At 41.6% G+C, this 20851-nt stretch overlaps 1 protein-coding gene across 2 annotated transcripts in view; it reads right to left on the bottom strand.

Annotated features, from left to right (window-relative positions):
* Positions 1 to 4613: 4613 nt before the first annotated feature.
* The window catches only part of CPNE4 (copine 4), a 74467-nt gene continuing 58229 nt past the window's right edge, over positions 4614 to 20851 (bottom strand). The window contains exons 10-14 of one of the 2 annotated variants that reach the window (XM_033165742.1): positions 17618 to 17684; positions 15698 to 15749; positions 12558 to 12691; positions 10947 to 11183; positions 4614 to 4968 (exon numbers count right to left, since the gene is read on the bottom strand). In XM_033165742.1, coding sequence (XP_033021633.1) covers positions 4837 to 4968; positions 10947 to 11183; positions 12558 to 12691; positions 15698 to 15749; positions 17618 to 17684 — 622 coding nt within the window. In that variant the 3' untranslated portion in view covers positions 4614 to 4836. The remainder of the gene's footprint in view (positions 4969 to 10946; positions 11184 to 12557; positions 12692 to 15697; positions 15750 to 17617; positions 17685 to 20851) is intronic. The other variant, XM_033165743.1, reaches the window with a different exon arrangement.

Raw genomic sequence — 20851 nt, 5'->3', positions numbered from 1 at the left:
TCAAAGCTTAATGGACTGTGGCACGCAGGGTTTTAAAATCAGATTTGAAATTCATTGTACTAGATGGAATGACTCAATTCAGTAAGATATTAAAGGTTTGGGTGAGGATAAGAATGATTAAATATGCAGATATAAGCCACAAAGGGAGGGAGGGGGAATCTCCTTTCACATCTTTTGCTAGATTTCACTTAAGACTGCTCTGCCATTGGGCTGCTCAGGACAGGTATCTCAATACATTTTGAAGCAAATCCACAGCCCTTGGCACAAATGTACCATTGTAATGTTGAAGTCCTTAAAAAAAAAAAAAAAACCCCGAACTCTCTCTTCTGTCACTCAAAAGCTCAGTTATGCAGATACTTTCAAATCCAATTCAGAATAAATTTTCAGGGTTGCCTTAATTCAGGTCTCTTCTAGACACCCTATTTATTCAGCACTCATCCTGATTTCCTGGCAAAAAGCTTACACAGAGATTGTATTTAATCCGTATTGAGCATTTGTACTGACTTGTTTGCAGGGAGGTTATATGACAATGAGCATTTATCCTGCATTCATCCTGATTTACTTTCGATATGTTTATTCTACATGCTCCCATTAATCATTTGTTCTATGCTTTTCGGTGCATTTCTCCATCACCTTCCCAAACTGCTTCTTTTTAAAAGTGGATTTGTCGCACTGGAGTGACAGAGCTCTTTAATTTGCTCTAATTGTGCAAACCTAAATTTCCTGATATGCACTTGAATTACAGGATATGCTCCTGTAAAATACACACAGTCTGCAGGTGCCCTTATGCATCAAGATCCAGAATTTGGGTAATGAACTGAAGTAGTAAACAGAGGAGGAGCGGGTGGCAGCGTGGTGTGGCAGGGCCCAGGCTCCCAACAGCTGGGTCACTGCTGCTTACTGAAATAGAGGGGAGGATGTGCTGCAGAGGTCAGTGTGGTGCAAATGCAATGGCAGCACAGGGGAGTTGGGTTGGCTCTGCTGGTGTGTTTGTGCCATACCTGCCTTGTCCCATTTCATCTTCTTCCTGGTAAGCAGCAGGAACTCAGCTGTCAGAAAGTCAGGTGAGCATCTTCTCCCCATCATGCTGCCTACTACTCAACATGCCACCACCAGCTCCAAGAACAGGTTTGAGGAGAGGTGTTCATTTTTTTAATATATATATTCTGCTGTCCGGAAAGAAAAGGCACTTAGGTGTATATCTGTCACTTATTACAGACCCCCCAAGTGTCCCTGTTTTCCAGGGACAGTCCCAGATTTACAGAAGCCATCCCTGTTTCTGATTTGATCCCAGAACGTCCTGCTTTTTCTTAGGACGTCCCTATTTTTATCTGAGAATGTTGGAGGGTATGGAATAGGACATCCCTATTTTCATCTGAGACATGTTCGAGGGTATGGAATAGAACACCCCTATTTTCATTGCGTAGATGTTGGAAGGTATGTTATTACTTATTTTTTGTTTCTGCACCGTAAAGTATCTTAGCAGTGAGTGCCCCTTCCCTTTTCACTCTGGGGAACAGACGGCAGCTTTCTAGTTTGATTCCAGCCCAGTGCAAACTTGCGCACATCTCTTCAGGCATTTTTGCAGCTTCCTCCAGCGCACTTAGTCTTGCTTTTAAGAAAGAGCCTTGAAGATCCCCATACTCTGATGGGAGGGCCTTCTCGGTAGTGGCACCCACCCTGTGGAACGCCCTCCCATCAGATGTTAAGGAAATAAACAACTACCTGACTTTTAGAAGACATCTGAAGGTAGCCCTGTTTAGGGAAGTTTTTAATGTCTGATGTTTTATTGCTTTTTTAATTATTATTATCACTGATTCTGTTGGGAGCCAGCCAGATGGGTGGGGTGTAAATAATAAATTATTATTATTATTATTATACTAAATCTGTCAAGAGCCAATTCCTTTTCTGCTGGAGAAAGAAATATTAAATTAGCAAGAGTGTAAAAAAACAAAGCACCCCCACCATTTTGTCAGCGCTTCTACTTCAGAAAGTATGTAAGAGTGGCAAATAATGAAATTACTTACTATAATCTTAGTTTGCTTCTTCCCAGCCCTCCTCTTTGCCTCATTGCTTAAAAGTATTTCTTTCAATCTGGGAAGTCTTTTGTGCCCAGAGTGCACAGACAATGTACTTTTGATCTATCACATAGCATCTTATTCATGAGATTAAATTATGATCTGCAACCAGGGGGAAAGAAAGAACGAACCATTGGGGGGGTGGTGGAAAGAGAATTGATGTGGAAAGGACTCCTGTGTCACGGCACACATGCAGAAGCTGCCGTTATGTGACTTCAGCCCCAGAGAGTTTGTTCCAAGCATGATGAGTGAGGCATATGGTGCTGAAAACTGCTGACATGTGCCATCAAGAACGAAAAGTCCAGGACCATGGTGGAATTTGGGATGCTCAGCCTTGTGTTCACACATGTAGGGTTCTTACTGGCTCATCTAGTATACCTACTTGTCCTAGTATACTTCTAGTATGTCTAGTACAGTCGTATCTCGGCTTACGTACGCTTCGGGTTGCGTACTTTTCGGGTTACGAACTCCGCTAACCCGGAAGCTCAACCCGACGCGCGCACGATTTGTGCATGTGCAGAGCGTTTTTTCGTGGGTTTTTCGTGGGTTTATTGTTCGGGTTACGTCCTTTTCGGGTTAAGTACACAACCCGGGGTACCACTGTGTACTTCTCATCCTAAATGCCAACTCAAATGCAGCCTCCTTTCATGCAACTTGATTCTATTTTAGAAAACCTTGGCTAGCCAGATAACCTTTTGCATTCTTCTTACTATTAACGAAAACCCATTTGTGGTATAAAAAGGCAAGGCTCTGGTGGAACTGGGCAGAAGGCTGCTTGTTGCTCCTCGGATGTACAGCTTAGGAAACGGAGGCCAAAAATGACACATGCAAACTCTCCTCAGCAGCTCATGGCCAAGCTAGAAATGGCACACAGAAATCTCCGTTGTTTTTAAAGAGACTAAACTATATTTTCTCTGGAAGCTGGTAGAGAGAAGTGAGGACTAAGTGGGGCGGCGGCGGGGGGGGGAGCTTGAAAGCCACTGCATTTGGGAGAGTCGATGTGATTGAGGAAATTATTTTTCAACAATAATGCAGGTGGCTGGCACAGCAGCTAGAATCAATGGATTCGGACCTTGAGTGGGAGTCGAATTAAGAGTGGTTTAAATTTGAGGCAGAGTAATACATTGACAGTACTCAGAACACCTTGCCAGAGACTTGGGGTAATTGCTTTCTCCTGCAAGCCATCTTTGCCCAACATGCATGAATCACACCCTGTCTGGGAGATGACACAGGGTAGCAAGCCTGTTATTAAAATAATGTGTGTGCATCAGACAAAAATGGACAGGGTTTAATCCTGATTGGCTGTGCGATCCGAGATCAGGGGCTTAAAAGGGGAGGATGGGGAGACTTGCAAAGTACAATGGGAATTTTGACAGTTGGGTCAAGTTTGGGAACAAAAAAAGTTGCCCATTCCTGAGCTATATAATAGAGGGGGAAAGCCACCCTTCTGAAATTTGGTTGGGCACAACTTTCTTTGCAGCAATAGTTGGAAGTAGTTTAGTTGCCCTGAGGAGGAATGCAGACGGTAAACACATAAATGGAATTCTGGGAGATTTAAAAATATTTTTTTGAATATAAATAATTTCCTTACACCCTTTTGTGCATTTTTTCTTCACCTGCTGAGATAGCTCAGCTGGTAAACCATGAGACTCTTAATCTCAGGGTTGTGGGTTCGAGCCCCATGTCGGGCGCAATATTCCTGCATTGGACTAGATGACCCTCATGGTCCTTTCCGACTCTACAATTCTATGGTTCAAATCCTCCTAGTTTTGGGCCTTCAGAACCACAAGCAGCCTGTGTAATAATCAGCCTTTCAGTGACCTGCTGTGTTAAACAAAGCCATGCAGTTTAGGTTCCATAGTGTCTACACAAAACTGGTCATTGTGCATGAATGTAAAGAAACAAACAAAATGTTAATGTTACAAACATGATCAGATGTGTCCAAAACATAGTCCACCAAAATCCTGTAACAGCTAGCCATGACTATTTTTAAACATAACATGGGATGTAAGCCTACTGGCCAGTTAAGATGTATTGCAGCTGCTACAGTCTCCTGCTGTTACAGAAATTATGTGCATCTCACAGTCCCTGAACTTTCATAATATTGGCTACTTTTGAGCACATCTTTTACAAGCTGTTGTCATGTTTGTTACAGACACCTTAGATTCATGCTTGGAAGTCAATCTCCTAGAATGTTCTGGTGTGATTTTTTTTTTTTAAGTTATTGTTATTCTTTGCAGAATGGAAGAGTCGATGAGAATTTTTCAGCAGGCAGCTTTGTGGCACGAAATAAATAAACACAACAACTGCAAAACTGTGTTGTTTTTATTTTGGAACATGCAAAATACAGTCCATGCATCTGCCATTTTGAAAAAAGAAACCTTTTCATTTCATAGCAGATAAACCCAAAGACATTTTGGCTATCAACTTCCAATAAATGTTTCAAAATGCTTTACAGTGTAAAGATAATAAGAAATTTAGCAAAATTTCAACAAACCTGTATAAAAAACAGATACAGATAACTTTTTTTTTTCATTTCAAGGCGACATGCTGTAATGTAAAGAGTTATAATGTTGTTTTTGTTTTCATAAAAAGTCTTCAACAATACAATTGCTTTAACCTTTACCGGCAAGCCTTTAGGCTACACATGCAAAAAAAATTATTTGAGTTAAAAATCACCAAAACGTGCTATTTTCATTTAAGTACAGTAATTGTAAGTAGTAGCATATCTGAACTCTGTAAAAGTGTCCAAGGAAGGTCATGGAGCTACTGTCCTGGAAGACTCATACTCTGACATACATTTTGGTTTAATCGCTTTCCCATTGTAATAGTCCACCACTTGGTTTGGAACTTCAGCCAAAACACTTTTTGCTAACGCAGCTGGAGATGCCTGCAGGAAATGGCAGAAAATAACAGTTGTTAACACACATCTATCTAAAATGTGCCGTTCCACACACATAACCCCATAACCAACAGGGTTGTGATCAACACAACCATGCTGGCACACCTCAGTCTAGCCAAGCACCTGTGAGCATTTGATTAATGCTGCAAATACAAGGCTGCACAGTTTCCCTCCCTATGCATATGGGGGTAACTTCTCTACAGTAACATCAAGGCCTCTGATGTAGGGAAGGCTATGTTGTCATTTGCTTTGTGTAATCACACTAAGATGGGGGTAAAGCACTCAAGTCATTTGGCACCCACCTGGTCAGCTGTTTGTGGAGACTGAGCAACTTTGGGTATTATTGCCCCAATCATGACTATGGCATGCAAAGGCCTTATAGTTCAATTGAAATCTTTGGGTCCTTTGAGCATTAAATGATTTTTCACCATGCTTCTATTTTGCAGTACACTCCACCTACTTAATTTTTTGAGTAATGGGCAAAAGGAACTGCATTTCTGCTAGCAGGAGAAACATCAAATACTTCCTGTAGTCTACCCTTTTCTGTTATCCTTCTGTTACCTATATGCATGCGTTTGGTAACATTGCTGGAATATATAGCATTCGGTTTAATGTATTTGGTGTGGTTTATTGTTCTATAAGGCTACATGCCTGTGGAAGTGTTCAGTATTTATGCTTTAAGTTAGTCTTAGCTGCTGATTTGGTTTTTGTAACAATTTTTATGCATTATCCAAATTTTGAGTCATTAAGTTTGCATTGTCACAGAAAGCTTTTTTTTAATATATAAAAAAATGGTTGCCTTTTAGTTTACTGTCGGAATGAAATTCTTCTCTCTTATTCTCACCTTTCTCAAAGCAGAGAAGCCTGGGGCAGTGAAGACTGTATTGCTTATTAAATGATTCGGTGTATAGCTTTAAAATAATTGTTTCATATGCGGCTTTATTTTTTTAAAAAATCTCTAGGCAGTTTACATAATGAAATGTCCATTAAAACAATCAAAATTCATCTTAAAAACATCAGGAAATATAGATAAATCAACTGCTAAAAAAACAGATCTACATAGTAAAAATGAATGAGTGGGATAGCTTTGCTTAATTTTTTTTTAGCAGGCGTTGAAAACAAGACAACAAAGAGACCTGCCTAATAATATTAATAGACATGGAATATGAACATGATGATTTGTAGATACACTTCTAAAGGAGTCAAGCACTTTAAACAGTCATTGCTTCTCCCAAAGAATCCTGGGAACTGCAGTATAAGGAGGATGCCGAGATCTCCATTTCTCTTACAGAGCTACAATTCCCAAAGTTCCCTGGAAGGAAGGAATGCTAAGCCACTTGGAGTACTGTAGTTCTGTGAGGGGAGTAGAGGTCTCCCCTCTCAGCAGTTTTAACAAACTACAGTTCCCAAGATTATTTGGGGGAAAGCCATGATTGTTTAAAGTGGTACGGTACTGCTTTAAATATATAGTGCAGATGGGGCCTTAGTAAGAGACCCTGGTTTATTTTGTGTCATGTGTGAATGGGCACTGAATCGTCTTGGCCTAAGGTGTTTGTTGCACAGTGACAGTGTGCTATAAATCACCTTCAGGTTTCTTTATTTGTGCCATGCATGAATGCTATTAATATGGGACAGAAAACACGATAATTTTTCAAAGGCTTGGAGCTACAGGTAGACAGCCCCCGCTGACAAATCCACCAAGGAGGGTTTTCGCCCCCTCTCTGTTCACTGGGGCAGAAGGGGTGAGTTGTATCTCCAACAGAGAGCTTGGTTCCACTCAGCACTGTTTCTACCTTAAATTTTCCTTCTTTATTTTGCCACAGCTGCCACCAGAATCAGAGAGGTCTTAGGATGCTTGGGGAGGGGGGTGCTGGCAGGGGGCAGATAAGACTCCCATCATACAGATTAGCCAGCTCTTTTCTACTATCTATCTATCTATCTATCTATCTATCTATCTAGGCTCATAATTATGCAGTTTAGTTCCACTGAAGTCAAAAGGGCTTAACCATTCATAGCACATTCTATAGTTTACTGTCACTGGAAAGTGAACATTTCATCTCTATTTCATCTAACAGAATAGAGCACATGTAGAACCCAAGATGGATACACAATACTAGATCCTGGATTTTTGCATAAACTCTGGAAGTCCTGCTAATAGTATAAACACATAAGATGGAAAACACACATAACATTCATAGTATAACAAACAAGATTAACACGTGTACAAGCCTAGGTGGGGCTACTCAGAAGTAAGCCCCCACTGAGTTCATTGGAACATGCTCCCAGGTGAGTGGGTATAAGGTTGCCACCCCTCTATTTACTTATTTTTAAAGTATTCAAATTTAAAGTTGAAAATACGATTCAAAATGAAACAACTGTGCACACTGAACGTTAGATCTGCGCTTTTATTTCATTCATACATATGCAAACGCACACTTCGGTTCGAAAGAAATGCAGAAGTAAATCCTGCTTGAACCTCCTTTTGATTAGATGGGATTAACAGTATAGCCTTGAAATCCAGCGGTCTTCAAAAGGCAAATTCTTCATGGCGACAACGGTTACTTTCTTTCTGGGATGAGAATTGCTCAATGCCATGCAAAGAGCTGTGTGACAGAGGACCCTGCCTGCCAGGGCAGCGCTATCTGGCAATACCTTTTCTACACCTGAATCCCCAGCTACAACCTAGCAAGACGATAATAGTATTTATCTTCTCAAGCTGGAGCTTAATGAGGGGCACGACTCCTCTCACTCGCTCACTGTCTCGCTCCTGTGCAGTTCTGCAGGATGATGGGAGCCTTGAAGGAGCTTCCAAGCATCTGTCTTGTTCTACTAGATTAAAAGCTCATTGTAATGCCCATCCTTGACCTATTTGGAGCAGCTAATTTCAGTGCACAGATGCTGAGGTGGAAACTCTTAGCTGTCCACTTCACAAGCAGAGTTCTAAAACCACTGAACGGCTCTCCTGCTTTCAGATACTGCTCGACTATAAAACTCCAATCATCCATGACTGGGAAATGGAAGGCAACAATATCCGAAAGGCACCAGGGGTCAGGAAGGCAGGTTCACTCTTACGATTAGGATGCTGTTTTCGTACATCACTGCAGCTTAGTCTAAAATCACTTGATCACACCACACTTAAGTAATTCAGTTAGCAGGAATATTGAAGTTTTAGTCGAATCAGATTGGCACCTGCAATTTCAGCCATTCAGCTGGGGATAATTTAAACTCTGTCCAAGTGAAGCTGGTTTTGCCTGGAAGCATATTTCCAAAAAAAATGAAAGCAGATCTAGTAGTAAAGGTAAAGGGACCCCTGACCATTAAGTCCAGTCGCGGATGACTCTGGGGTTGCGCCGCTCATCTCGTGTTACTGGCCCAGGGAGCCAGTGCACAGCTTCCGGGTCATGTGGACAGCATGACAAAGCCACTTCTGGTGAACCAGAGCAGAGCACGGAAACACCGTTTACCTTCCCGCTGGAGCGGTACCTATTGATCTACTTGCACTTCGACATGCTTTCGAACTGCTAGGTGGACAGGAGCTAGGACTGAGCAACGGGAGCTCACCCCGTCGCGGGGATTTGAACCGCCGACCTTCTGATCAGCAAGCCACCTGCATCTAGTAGTACCAAATCATAAATCAGTCTCATTTCAATTCTTTTTACCATGGAAAACTGCATCCGGTAATTAGTGACAGGAGCAGGACAGTAATATATGAGAATTTACAATACGTAGCTTGTTAAAGCTGTTGTTTCACAGCTGGCCTAGTAAGGTTGTTAATGTCTAATATATTTGTCTAATAAATGCAAACTTTAAACTGAAACTTGACAAAGAAACTACTGCAGATGTAGGTGTGGGAGAACATGTTTCTAATAACACGTTTAGTTCTCTACCTTTCCACATCAGCTTTTTTTTAAAAAGTCTGCATAAAAATTCATTAGCATTTTAGTGTACAATTCTCTTAATACAAATATTTGTATACAATTTTGTCCAATACACACATTTTTTTGCAAGCAATGTTCACCAATATTTTGCATATTTCCACAGTACTTTCACTTATATATGTGTTTTAATGCACACTTTACCCTAGTATATGCTTTTTTGTACATATTACTTGGCTAGAGAGCTCAGCAATCAATGGTAAGTGGGACTGTTAATTATTAAATCTTATAACTGACTTGAGTGGGACTTATTCCTAAATCCACTGATCTTGATGGTGTCTACCAGAAAGCCAGTGTGGTGTAGTGGTTAAGAGCAGTAGACTAGTAATCTGGGGAACTAGGTTCGCGTCTCCACTCCTCCACATGCAGCTGCTGGGTGACCTTGGGCTAGTCACACTTCTCTGAAGTCTCTCAGCCCCACTCACCTCACAGAGTGTTTGTTGAGGGGGAGGAAGGGAAAGGAGAATGTTAGCCGCTTTGAGACTCCTTCAGGTAGTGATAAAGCGGGATATCAAATCCAAACTCCTCCTCCTCCTCCTCTTCTTCTTCTTCTTCTTCTTCTACTACTACTACTACTACTTCTTCTGTGGAGGTATTTACAGGATTGCATTGTAAGGCAATGGGACTCAATCCCAGGTGAGTATATCTATACTTGCCGTCGTAGAAGTCTTAAAATGCACACTTACTAGGGATTATTCCCTACTGAAAAAAATGAAATTTATTTAGTTCCAATTCAATATGCATATGCACTTGTTTTATGGGCTTGTGACAGTTTCACAAGTAAGTAGAGACAATGGAGTGCGCCTCTGGAGGATGAAATCAAACCGCTGGAGAATCACAGCTCCTGCTGTGGCTGCAGAGACAGGTAACACACAACTGTTGCCTCCTGCGTTGTTTTTGCTGTGTTGGCAGCACCTACGTGACCTCTCTGGGCAGTGTGTATGGAGGTCCTGGGCTGCCCAGATGATAAGACCTCACTCTCAGCCTCGCTGATGTGGTCCAAAGGAAAACAGAGCAATACATTTGGGTCCAGTTTGGCAGCAGGAGTTACTGAAAGGAGGTGTACAAGATGCCATCTAACTGTCTTAGGGACTCCACTCTGGATTTGTTTAGGGTTTACTCCTTAGCCTCTTGAAGATGGGCAGACAGAGCCTTGCAATTAGTTCCCATAGTATTAGACTCTCTGCCCCAAATTTTACTACTGGCTCAGCTCACAAACATCCATATGATTTATGTTCTAAAAGACACTGGGGGATACCTTCCAATGGAGGATTGTAAAATCATGCCCTTCCAAATCTAATAAATCTGTATTTTTAAAATTTTATCCATTCCCGAGTCCAACAAATACATGAGGCTTCATAATATAATTTCAGGTCAGGTAGTGTTCTAAAAGACATTTGTGACGGGACAGCCAGGGAACGCCCTTGAGATAGGGGGAGGAGAGGACTCAGAGCAGAAACAGCTAGAGGGAGATGGGCAGGAAATGACGGGAGAGAGAGCAGGGGGGAGCCAAAAGGTGACAAGGCTCTCTGATGTTGAAGCAGAGACACAGCACCGCTCCGCAAGCTTAGGGACGGATGGGGAAGCTGTGCCTGTCCCGTCAGCACAGGAAAGGAGAGGCTTAAAATGCAGGGATCAGAGGCATCCTTTGAAATTTCCCCACCTCTTATTCTGGAGAAGAAGCTGAAGAAGACCACTCCCTGGATCTGATCTGAGTGATTCAGACACATAACTTACACAGACCTGTCTGTACATATATAAATAAAGACTTGTAAATATCTCTCTGAGTGAGCAGAGGGTGCTTATTGCGAAAGGCAACACAACCATCACAACATTGGGGGATACCGCCCCTGCTCTAATACTATTAATTGCCAGTCTTCCCACCACCAACTGACACAATTTGCATTTTTAAAAACCCGCACTGTTTGATCCTTAGTTGTGAAAACAGGGGCTTGAGGTTCATCAGTTTTACAGTCCCTGGACTATGAAATAACACATTCCAAAAAAGAACACAGTGAAAACTAATCTTACATGTTTGAAGTTTCTGAATGGCACAAACTGAACGATGTCGCGAAGAACAGGCTCTCCCTTGGGCGATCTCAGGATCCCATCGTCCCCATCCAGCATCTGCATGTCACTGAAATCGGCGTTTCCTACTCCAACTATAATGACCGACATGGGCAGATGGGAGGCATGGACAATCGCTTCGCGCGTATCAGCCATGTCTGTGATGACGCCATCCGTCAGGATCAGCAAGATGAAATATTGCTATAGAAGGGTTGAAAAAGAAAGTCAGTATTCCAATCCATTTCCAGCAACTATTTGGCTTTCTAAATCAATGGTGCAGAGATTCCCTGGCACATCTCCCTGGGAATTATGTATTATTTATTGTGCTATGAATAAGTGTGAGTGGGGAGGAGAGATCAAATTTTTAAAATAAGTTAAGCACGACATAAACTATGCTTTTCACCAACTGGGGATGGGTGAATCTCTCAATTTCAGTTTCTCTTTGTTTCTTATTTTTCTAGTTTCAATTTGAATTCTGCAAATTTCCCTATCAGTTTGTGATTTTTTACTTTAAGTCCTCATGAAAATTCTCCAGCATTTTAATAAGCGGTTTTGCCAAAGATACACATTTTTGCAAGCAATTTGTCCTACTGCAATGCATTCTGTATGCTATTTTTATTTAAATATGCATTTTATGTACACTTTACACAAGCATATGCAGCATATAATATGAACAGTAATGGGGGATTTGCAACAAGGCACGATGCTAGGGGTATGAATAGTTGTGACTGATTTTCCCTCTATGTAACTTCAGAATGGTCAACTGAATGACCAATCTAGTTTCTAAACAAGGCAGTATGAACTGTTGTAAAGGTGGCAGAAATTACAGGCCATAGCTCTGTTCCATCTAAAGGTAGTCATAACTCCCAGTGAAAGCAAAAGAAATGATGTAAATGAAAAAGGTTTCAGTGGGGATTGTGGCCTCCAGGTTGTCACTCCTTTGCAGAAGGGGCTGAAGCGCGTACCAAAAAGTTGGATTGTGCATCCGAAGAGGATGTTAAACTGCTATGTTATCCTAGCTGTTGTTTTTAATGGGCTTTTTGCAGTTATTGAAGTGACATGGAAATGCCCCGGAAAGTGTAGGAGGAAGGAATGATTGGCAGGAAGATATGTCAACAGCGAACAAACAGGTTGTCCATCCTTTAGTTGGAGTTCTGTAGACCAAATGAACAGAACTGGACCATAGCTGCATTACAGGCTGCAGAGGTTGTATGAACACAGCTATCTATCTGATTCTATGAAAATACTGTACATGTATATTTATTAACACTATTGTGCCTCATATAATGAAGAGGCACTGTTTCTATTCCATACTCACTGAATTAAGTGGAAATGGCTTCCCTCTTCCCCCATCCCCATCACTTCTTGGTTCCATACCGAGTGCCCCAACTGAAATGCACCCTCCAAACCTGCATTGAAAAAGTAGGGAAGACTCATCCCTTTACCATCCCTTGGATAGCAAGTACACACGGGTTGTTAGAGTGTGTTCATGGTCAATTAATCTGTTATGCATTCTTGAGGATGCAGCCGAAGACCAAGGTCTAGTTTAGCTTGCCAGTCCGCTGCGATTCTCACCGATGCCTCCTTAGTGTTGGTTTCTTCTGAGGCTGATTTAGCCACCTTCTGAATGATGGGAGCAATGTTTGTAGGCCCATACAGCTGAAGCTTAGGCAGGCAGTTCTGATATGCTTCGACTACTCCTTGGATCCCTTACATTAAAAAGGGGGAAAGAATAGCAGATAACGTCAAGATCAGTCATGAGGCAAATATATATTTGGGGCAACGATTCTGTAGAGAGAGCCCCTCGTTTCTCCTCCCCCCCAAAAAAGTTTCTTTTGAGTGATTCACGCCATTTCGCTTCCACTATCCTGCCAATTTATTCTGCGCAGCTGTGGCTCTGAAAGGTTTGCTCAAAGCCTCTCTCCCCTGCTGACCTGACCTCTTTTAGATGTTATGTAATATATAATTCATGAGCCAGCTTTTCTCCTCGCCAGCAGCATTTAAACGGTGCATTTTGCAGATATTAACCACCCTGGATATTAAAACACTTTGCAAGATGCATTAGTTTTCTATACCATAGAGGTCTTAAGATCTGGGCACTAGAGGATGTCCACACCTTCAGCCCTGTAGATCTGAATGATTAGATGATAATAATTTTCTCTCTTGCTGTTTATAGTCGAATATTTACTTGCAGTGAACCAGAGTGCAACAGACTGTGCCTTTTCTAAAGATCCATATTTGTTATATCGGGGCATATCTGAAAAACATATCTGGAATCCTATGAAAATATTTGTCCACTGTTTGCGTAATTAATTTGAAATGTTCATATCCAACCTGGCTAGGATGGCAGGGTGGCTCGTTTTTAAAATGCCACCCGTATTGGAAGCTGTTTTATACCAAGTCAGACTATTGGCTTATTTAGCTCAGCAGTGCACCAGGGCTAGGGGAGACCTGGGGTCCCCCAAATGTCATGGGGCTCCAGTAACCATCATCCCTGACCACTGACCATGCTAGCTGGGATTGATGGGAATCTGGAGGGCTACAGACCCCCCACCCTGAGACTACACTGCCTTGGTAGTGGCTCTCTGGGTTTTCAGACACTGGTTGTTCGCCAGATGTCAGGAACTGTGCTGAGGAGGAATGGTGGGAGCCACCCCCTTCTCCTGATCCTGATCCTGAATCTTCCCAGGAGCAGGAAGACAGGATAGATTTGGAACAGTGGTTTGCAGAGGGGCATAGTTCAGAAGGCAGAAGCTGGGAAATACCAGATGGGGAACAACCAGCAGAAGAAACACTAGAAGGGAGAGAGTTAACAGATTCACAGTCTCTGGATAGTATTCACCCCCCTTCTCCAAAGTTACAGAGAGCTCAGAAAGTGTAAGAACATAAAGTGCAGAGGTTACAAGCTCAGATTACAAGACGTAGGAGTGACGTATATTAATAGGGAGGGAGGGGGGAGTGACCCTTAATTGGGAGCACCGCCATTCTGGGTAGATGCTTTCTTTTGTCCCTCGCTGTGTTTATTAAAGAAACTAACTGGTAAGAATTTCCTTCCATTTGATCTGCTCATTTACGGCCAAGGGGGAGGAAGCTGATTCCCCGAAGCCTGACACCAGCAATACTTGAAGGTGCCAGGCCTTCAATCTGTAGCCTTTTCTACATGTGGCACTGCCTCATTTCATCTGTTAAATTGAGTTTTAGACAACAAGCTATTTCCCCTTAGCTAAATGGTTCAGAGGTTCTCCAAATTTTTTGGACCAGTGGGTACATTTGTAAACCAGAGACATTGTTGTGGGGCACCGTACATTGCACCCAAGCATACACTGCAACCTAGAATACTGGCTCCAATTAAACATTTCTTTTCAGGATAATTTCACTGAGGTGGAAAGGACCCTGCGGACCAGGGGTCAGCAACCTTTTTCAGCTGTGGGCCGGTCCACTGTCCCTCAGACCATGTGGGGGGCCGGACTATATATTTTTTTGGGGGGGGGGATGAACGAATTCCTATGCCCCACAAATAACCCAGAGATGCATTTTAAATAAAATAACACATTCTACTCATGTAAAAACACGCTGATTCCCAGACCATCCACAGGCCGGATTTAGAAGGCGATTGGGCAACCTAGGGCCCCTGGGCCTTAGGTTGCCTACCCCTGCTGTGGACCCTGAGGGAGGCCAGTGTGAGGAGTGCATTTGCCACATGGCATTCCCTAAACTGGCTGATCAAAAGGAAGATTAAATCATAGTGGAAAGAGGGGATTTCCATTTCATTTCACTTTTAATTTGCATACCACCTTTGTATATTACTGTACATAAGGCGGTTTACAAGCTGAAGAAACATCAGAATATACAAAGATCACATGCCATCAAACAATCTCCACCCCCATCATTCGGCCCGGACACTGAGATCCAGCGCCGAGTGCCTTCTGGCGGTTCCCTCGCTGCGAGAAGCAAAGTTACAGGGAACCAGGCAGAGGGCCTTCTTGGTAGTGGCGCCCGCCCTGTGGAACTCCCTCCCTTCAGATGTCAAAGAGATAGACAACTACCAGACATTTAGAGGACATCTGAAGGCAGCCCTGTTTAGGGAAGCTTTTAATGTTTGATATTTTAATGTCTTTGATTTTTGTTGGAAGCCGCCCAGAGTGGCTGGGGAAATCCAGCCAGATCGGCGGGGTACAAATAATAATAATAATAATAATAATAATAATAATAATAATTATTATTATTATTATTATTATCTGATCCCATACAAAAAAGGTCAAAATAAAAACCTAACTTTAAAATTAACAACTTATATCAAATAAAGCAATATTCAATAATCCAGTATAATATAATAGTACACGATAAAATGAAATACCGGCAAATGATAATGAAACAGAAATTCACTCTTAGCAATTACAACAAATAATTACTAAACTATAATAAATAAAAAGAACATCAAGTCACAATGCATAAAATACCAGAATATGTACAAGACCATGTAAAAGGATCAAATGGAGGAACATAGACACACAACTTATATAATTATTAGTGTTTTTTAAAAATAATAATATTAAAGGAACCTATCAACTATAACTGTGTCTCCGTGACTCACATAGCATGTCCCATTATTTCTCAGAAAATAATGCAAACAATTAACAAACACAAAAATGACACGGTCTATAGCCAAATATATGTTACATCAGACACACTCTTTGCCGTAACAAAACAATTACCTGCACATTCTGGGTTGTCTTCATTAAAGTTGATTGCAAAATCATGAGAGACCTATGGGCAACCCCCCCAAAAAATTAAATAATATTTTATTTCAGAAAAGTGACTCAGGTTTTTCCTGTAGCAGATGGAGAATTCACACAGGCTGTCCCTATCTGGACAGTCACTGAATACTATTTAAAGGATCCTTTTATTTTTCATTTGAGTGTATTTAATTACCACACTGCATCATACTTGTGGAATTTGTGTCATACATCTAGATTGCATGACTTTCTTTGATTGGAAAAGACAGCCAAATTAATGGTGGTCATTATTATTATGTCCATTACTTTCCCAGTTTCAGACAAGCTAATTCCATTGTGCGTGTGTGAACATATGTGGAAGTAATTAAACTTTGGCTTAAAAGTGTATGTGATCAAGCTTAACATTTCTTTAAATGCTTGTGGGCATAATTTTCACCCGTACTACTAAGCACGTAACCGTACTATTTCAAGTGTGTATCTTCCCAACAACGTATCAAGAGAAAAATGAATCAAATTTAATGTTCAAATATCATTTTTTCCCTCCTTTTGCAAATCCATGCCTGTTTGAATATCTAGCATCTTATTTGTCTTATACTTCATTCACTTCAAGTAATGTTAGGAGAAGCACAACCATGTATTTCCCCTGCAATTGCAAACGAAGTATTTCAGTGAGCATAGTATGTGCGTGTTGGATGGCTATGCCATTACGTTAGAAAGGGCCGCAAAGAGCATAATTCAGGCTGTGTTATTCCATTAAGGTTGTAAGTCAAAACAATATTATTGGCGGCTATAAATAGAATATCCAGTCACCCAGTTCAGTTCAGACATCACATTAAAGCAGGTGGTCATACTAAAGAAGTTTAGAATGATGAGACTAAGTAGCAGCAAGTCTTGGGCCATCTCTTCTCCTCTGATGTGGAGTGAGGAGGTCAGAAACGTTCCCTTCTGATTTTGATTAACCACAGCTTAGCTTGTCATCCAATGGTTAACAGTAACCATGGTTTGTTTGTTTGTTTGTTTGTTTTTTTAAAAAACCAGCCTCATAACCTGCAATCCATATTTCCAATGTTCTAATCAACCACAATTTATCAGACTTGGCCAACATGACAAGCAGTTATTCTAAGCTTGAAGGATTCCCCCTTGCAACCACACTGGAGGGATAAGTTGGAGTGCACAAGCTCAAACCTTACTGCAGCTCATTGACATTGTGCTAAACTATGGCTTGGCCAAACTATGTCCAAAATGGGCCAATGTATGACCCCGGTAAGAACACTGCCATAGCACAAATCACTAGTACAGAGCTTTTCTAGCCAAGTAACTTCAGCTGTCTAATCATGCTAAAAATGGATATGCATATTTCTTTATTTTCTATTGTTCTAGTTTACGCAATACCCCCGCCACCCTTTCACACAACGACCACCTTTGGACTGGTTCTCAGACGCCATTCTTGAACCATAAACCATATTGCTTTGGTTCAAATGCATTCTCACCGCAAAGAAGAAGAAAGATTCCTCTGAGCAATTCCATTAATCCTACCCTTTTGAAGCATTTGACAACCAGTCTCGATGCCAAATGCATTTTCTAAAAATAAGATTTGTCGCAATAGGAGGGGAAATTGAGTGGCATGGGAACTCTGCAATATGGTAATATTCTGTGAAAAAGCCAGAGGCCTTCAAATTATCTTCATTGGTAGAACATTTAGGACTTGCAATTATGCACACAGCAATACAGCATTGCGCAGAGAGCTTCAAGTATCTCGGGGAAGTCTAAAATTGCTTGGCGACTCATCCATCCCTCTTGCTGAGTACTGCTACTTCCTCACAAGCTCTCAACATCCTTTCTCAACTTGTATGTCTTTTCTCCAGCAATCTATCCACCAAGAGAATGAGGAAGATTCACCTGTACACCTACTTTATAGTCCGGAGGTATCCTGGCTCCAAAACCGTACACTGGGAACATTTTGTCACTGAAATCAAAAGGAAAACAAGGATGCGCTGTTATACTAAGCCCTTTTCATGTATTCACAAGGATATCTCGGTGTAAAAAGAAGGCTTGAAACAAGAACATTAGAAAAGGTTTGCTGTCTCAGGTCAAAGGCTCATCATCCTGGCACACTTCTCCATTGTCTCCCAAGACAGATGGACGCCAACTCCAGTGAGTAAATGCTACCCTTCCCCACCCAATAAAATACAGTGGCTCCTTCTCATTGTGTTTTCTGCATGGATCACAAGAAATGCAGTGTGTTGTTGCCTTGTCCTGTACCATATTAGCAACCCGTCTCAGAAATATGGGTTAGCATCTTTTACATGGTGGTGATAGTTCCCCCCCCCGCAACAAGGGCTGTCAAAAGTAAAGTAGGTGATGCAACTTTAATTTTATGTTAATTGCCTGCTGATTGCCTACACTGATTAAACGCTGGTAGAAGTAGGGAAGCCCTGTTTAATAATCAGGAATTGATATGCAAAAATATTCAGGAGACTAAGAAATCAGAACAACAACAAAGATTAAAAGGATTGAAAACTGCTCTACCAAAGAGGAATCAGAATTGGATTTAGACACCCCCCCTCCTCTTTTTTTTCTAAAGGGAAAGAGGAAACAGTTACAATAGTTCAGGATACAGTTCTGCCCACAATTACATGCACATCTTTGTGTGCGGAACTGTGTACGCTACTGTAACCTTGGTATATTCACTTGGATAATACCACGGGCAACAAAATCTCACTCTACTCACTAATCCTATGATTGAAACAAACAATAAAGGTGGTATTCAACTAAGGTTTACTCAAGAGTAGAGCTGCTGGAATCAATGGCCCCAACCTAGCCATGTTCTACTCTGAGTAAAAACTAGTTGAGTAGTAAACTACATATGCAGAAGTTTCTGGTAACCTTTGATATGCGAAAAGGCTCTGAAGCCTCTACAACACCATATAAATTTCATAATAATTTGCATTTTAAGAAGGCAACTGGCACTGCTCTTTTGTTAAATCTAGTAAAAGTTCCAGTTACAGGTAGGTATCTGAAGAAGTGTGCATGCACACGAAAGCTCATACCAAGACAAACTTAGTTGCTTTCTAAGGTGCTACTGGAAGGAATTTTTCTATCTAGTAAAAGTTGCTCATCTTCTGTATCCTATTACCTACTAATTCCCTTTAACACAGGTGTAGGGGGACCTTTGCGCCCCCCAAGGTGTTGCTGAACTACAACTTCCCCCATCCCCAGTAATTATAACCCCCCAATGGTAAACAAGGTCCCTTAACTCCTGTTTTACCTTCCAGCATATTTGCGGGGATACTAACATTGCGTTTCAAGAAGCTTCCTCTAAAATGCATAGTAGATTTCAAGTGCAAAGGCTGATGTTTATTATTACATAACCAAATACATTGGCGGGCTTTGGAAAACTACAGTAAGATACTAGAGTCGGTGTGTGTGTGTTTTTACAAGATCACATGATAAATGTTTAAAAAACAGATTAAAATATATGCACCTACTTTAATGACTGCCAGTTTTACATTCCACACCCCACCCCTACAAATTACTCCCGAGGTGCCTTGGGGAAGTGGAATCTGCTGACTATGAAGAAATGTGTGTCTATAATTGAGCTTTTAAGTGCACGGGGATGCAAAACACAAGTGTGCTACCTACAAGAGGAATAATTAATGAACATGGGGAATATGCATGCCCTGAAGCTAACTCCTGAAAGGCATCTATGAGTGAATTAACTAGCCTAGCTAAATCTAAATACTAAACCCATAAATTTCACTGATCAACATTAAAAGAAGCTGCTCCGGCAAAACTCACGCCCACTCCCCACAACTCCACGAAATGAGTTCTCAGATGTGTAGGCTAAGCACAAGGATGCAGTGAGCATCTATTTTTAAGACAACCATCAAAGCTTAGGAATAAATGAGGGAGGAACAAAGACAGGGAGGTGCCTTATACTGCTCCGCCATTGGGCCATATAGCTCAGTATTTGTTACACTGCCCAGGCTAGCCAATGTGGTAGACCGGGCATGTCCAACAGGTAGATCGCGATCTACTGGTAGATCACTGGATGTCTGTGGTAGATCACTGGTAGATCACTAGCTCCCCCTGAAGAAGCTCAACAACTTCCTCCTCCCTAAAAAAGCCCCCCAAAGGGGGTGTAGATCACTCCCAGTTTTTAACTCTGTGAGTAGATCGCAGTCTCTTGGGAGTTGGCCGCCCCTGTGGTAGACAATTGTTATTGTGGTATCATGGGGTAGCCAATTGTTTTAGACTAATACTTTTTTTTTTTGATGTTGAGCTTCAATATGGTCTGAAGCTCAACATCAAAAAAACTAAGATCAAAGCCACCGGTCCCATCACCTCCTGGCAAATAGAAGGGGAAGAAATGGAGGCAGTGAGAGATTTCACTTTCTTGGGTTCCACGATCACTGCAGATGCTGACAGCAGTCACGAAATTAGAAGACGCCTGCTTCTTGGGAGAAAAGCGATGACAAACCTAGACAGCATCTTAAAAAGCAAAGACATCACCTTGCCGACAAAGGTCCGTATAGTTAAAGCTATGGTTTTCCCAGTAGTAATGTATGGAAGTGAGAGCTGCAGCATAAAGAAGGCTGATCACCGAAGAATTGATGGTTTTGAATTATGGCGCTGGAGGAGACTCTTGAGAGTCCCATGGACTGCAAAAAGATCAAACCGATCCATTCTGAAGGAGATCAGCCCTGAGTGCTCACTGGAAGGACAGGTCCTGAAGCTTAGGCTCCAATACTTTGGCCACCTCGTGATAAGAGAATTAAAACATTCTAAAAAGAATTACAGTTAAAAACACCTAAAAGCAGTTGCAGTTAAAACATCCTACAAACAGCATTAAAAACTTTGAATCCAGTAATATCGGGGTTGCCAGGAACAGTGTTCTTCAGCTGCAAACAGAAATGTTTTCAGATTTCTCCTGAAATTTAATAATGATGGATACAGGTGCACTTCTCTAGGGAGGGCATTCCACAAATGGGGGACTACCACTTAAGAGACCCTCTCGCCTATTATCTTAGTTCAAGTATTGTTGTTGTTGTTTAGTCGTTTCAAGACCACTTGGAAAATAACGTTTTTTTCACACCAAAGAGGTAAGCAGATAGAGGCTCTGATAGTCAACCA

Source organism: Lacerta agilis, chromosome 12 (assembly GCF_009819535.1).
Source record: "Lacerta agilis isolate rLacAgi1 chromosome 12, rLacAgi1.pri, whole genome shotgun sequence".
Classification (NCBI taxonomy): Eukaryota; Metazoa; Chordata; class Lepidosauria; order Squamata; family Lacertidae; genus Lacerta; species Lacerta agilis.
This window is presented reverse-complemented; position numbering and strand designations above follow the sequence as displayed.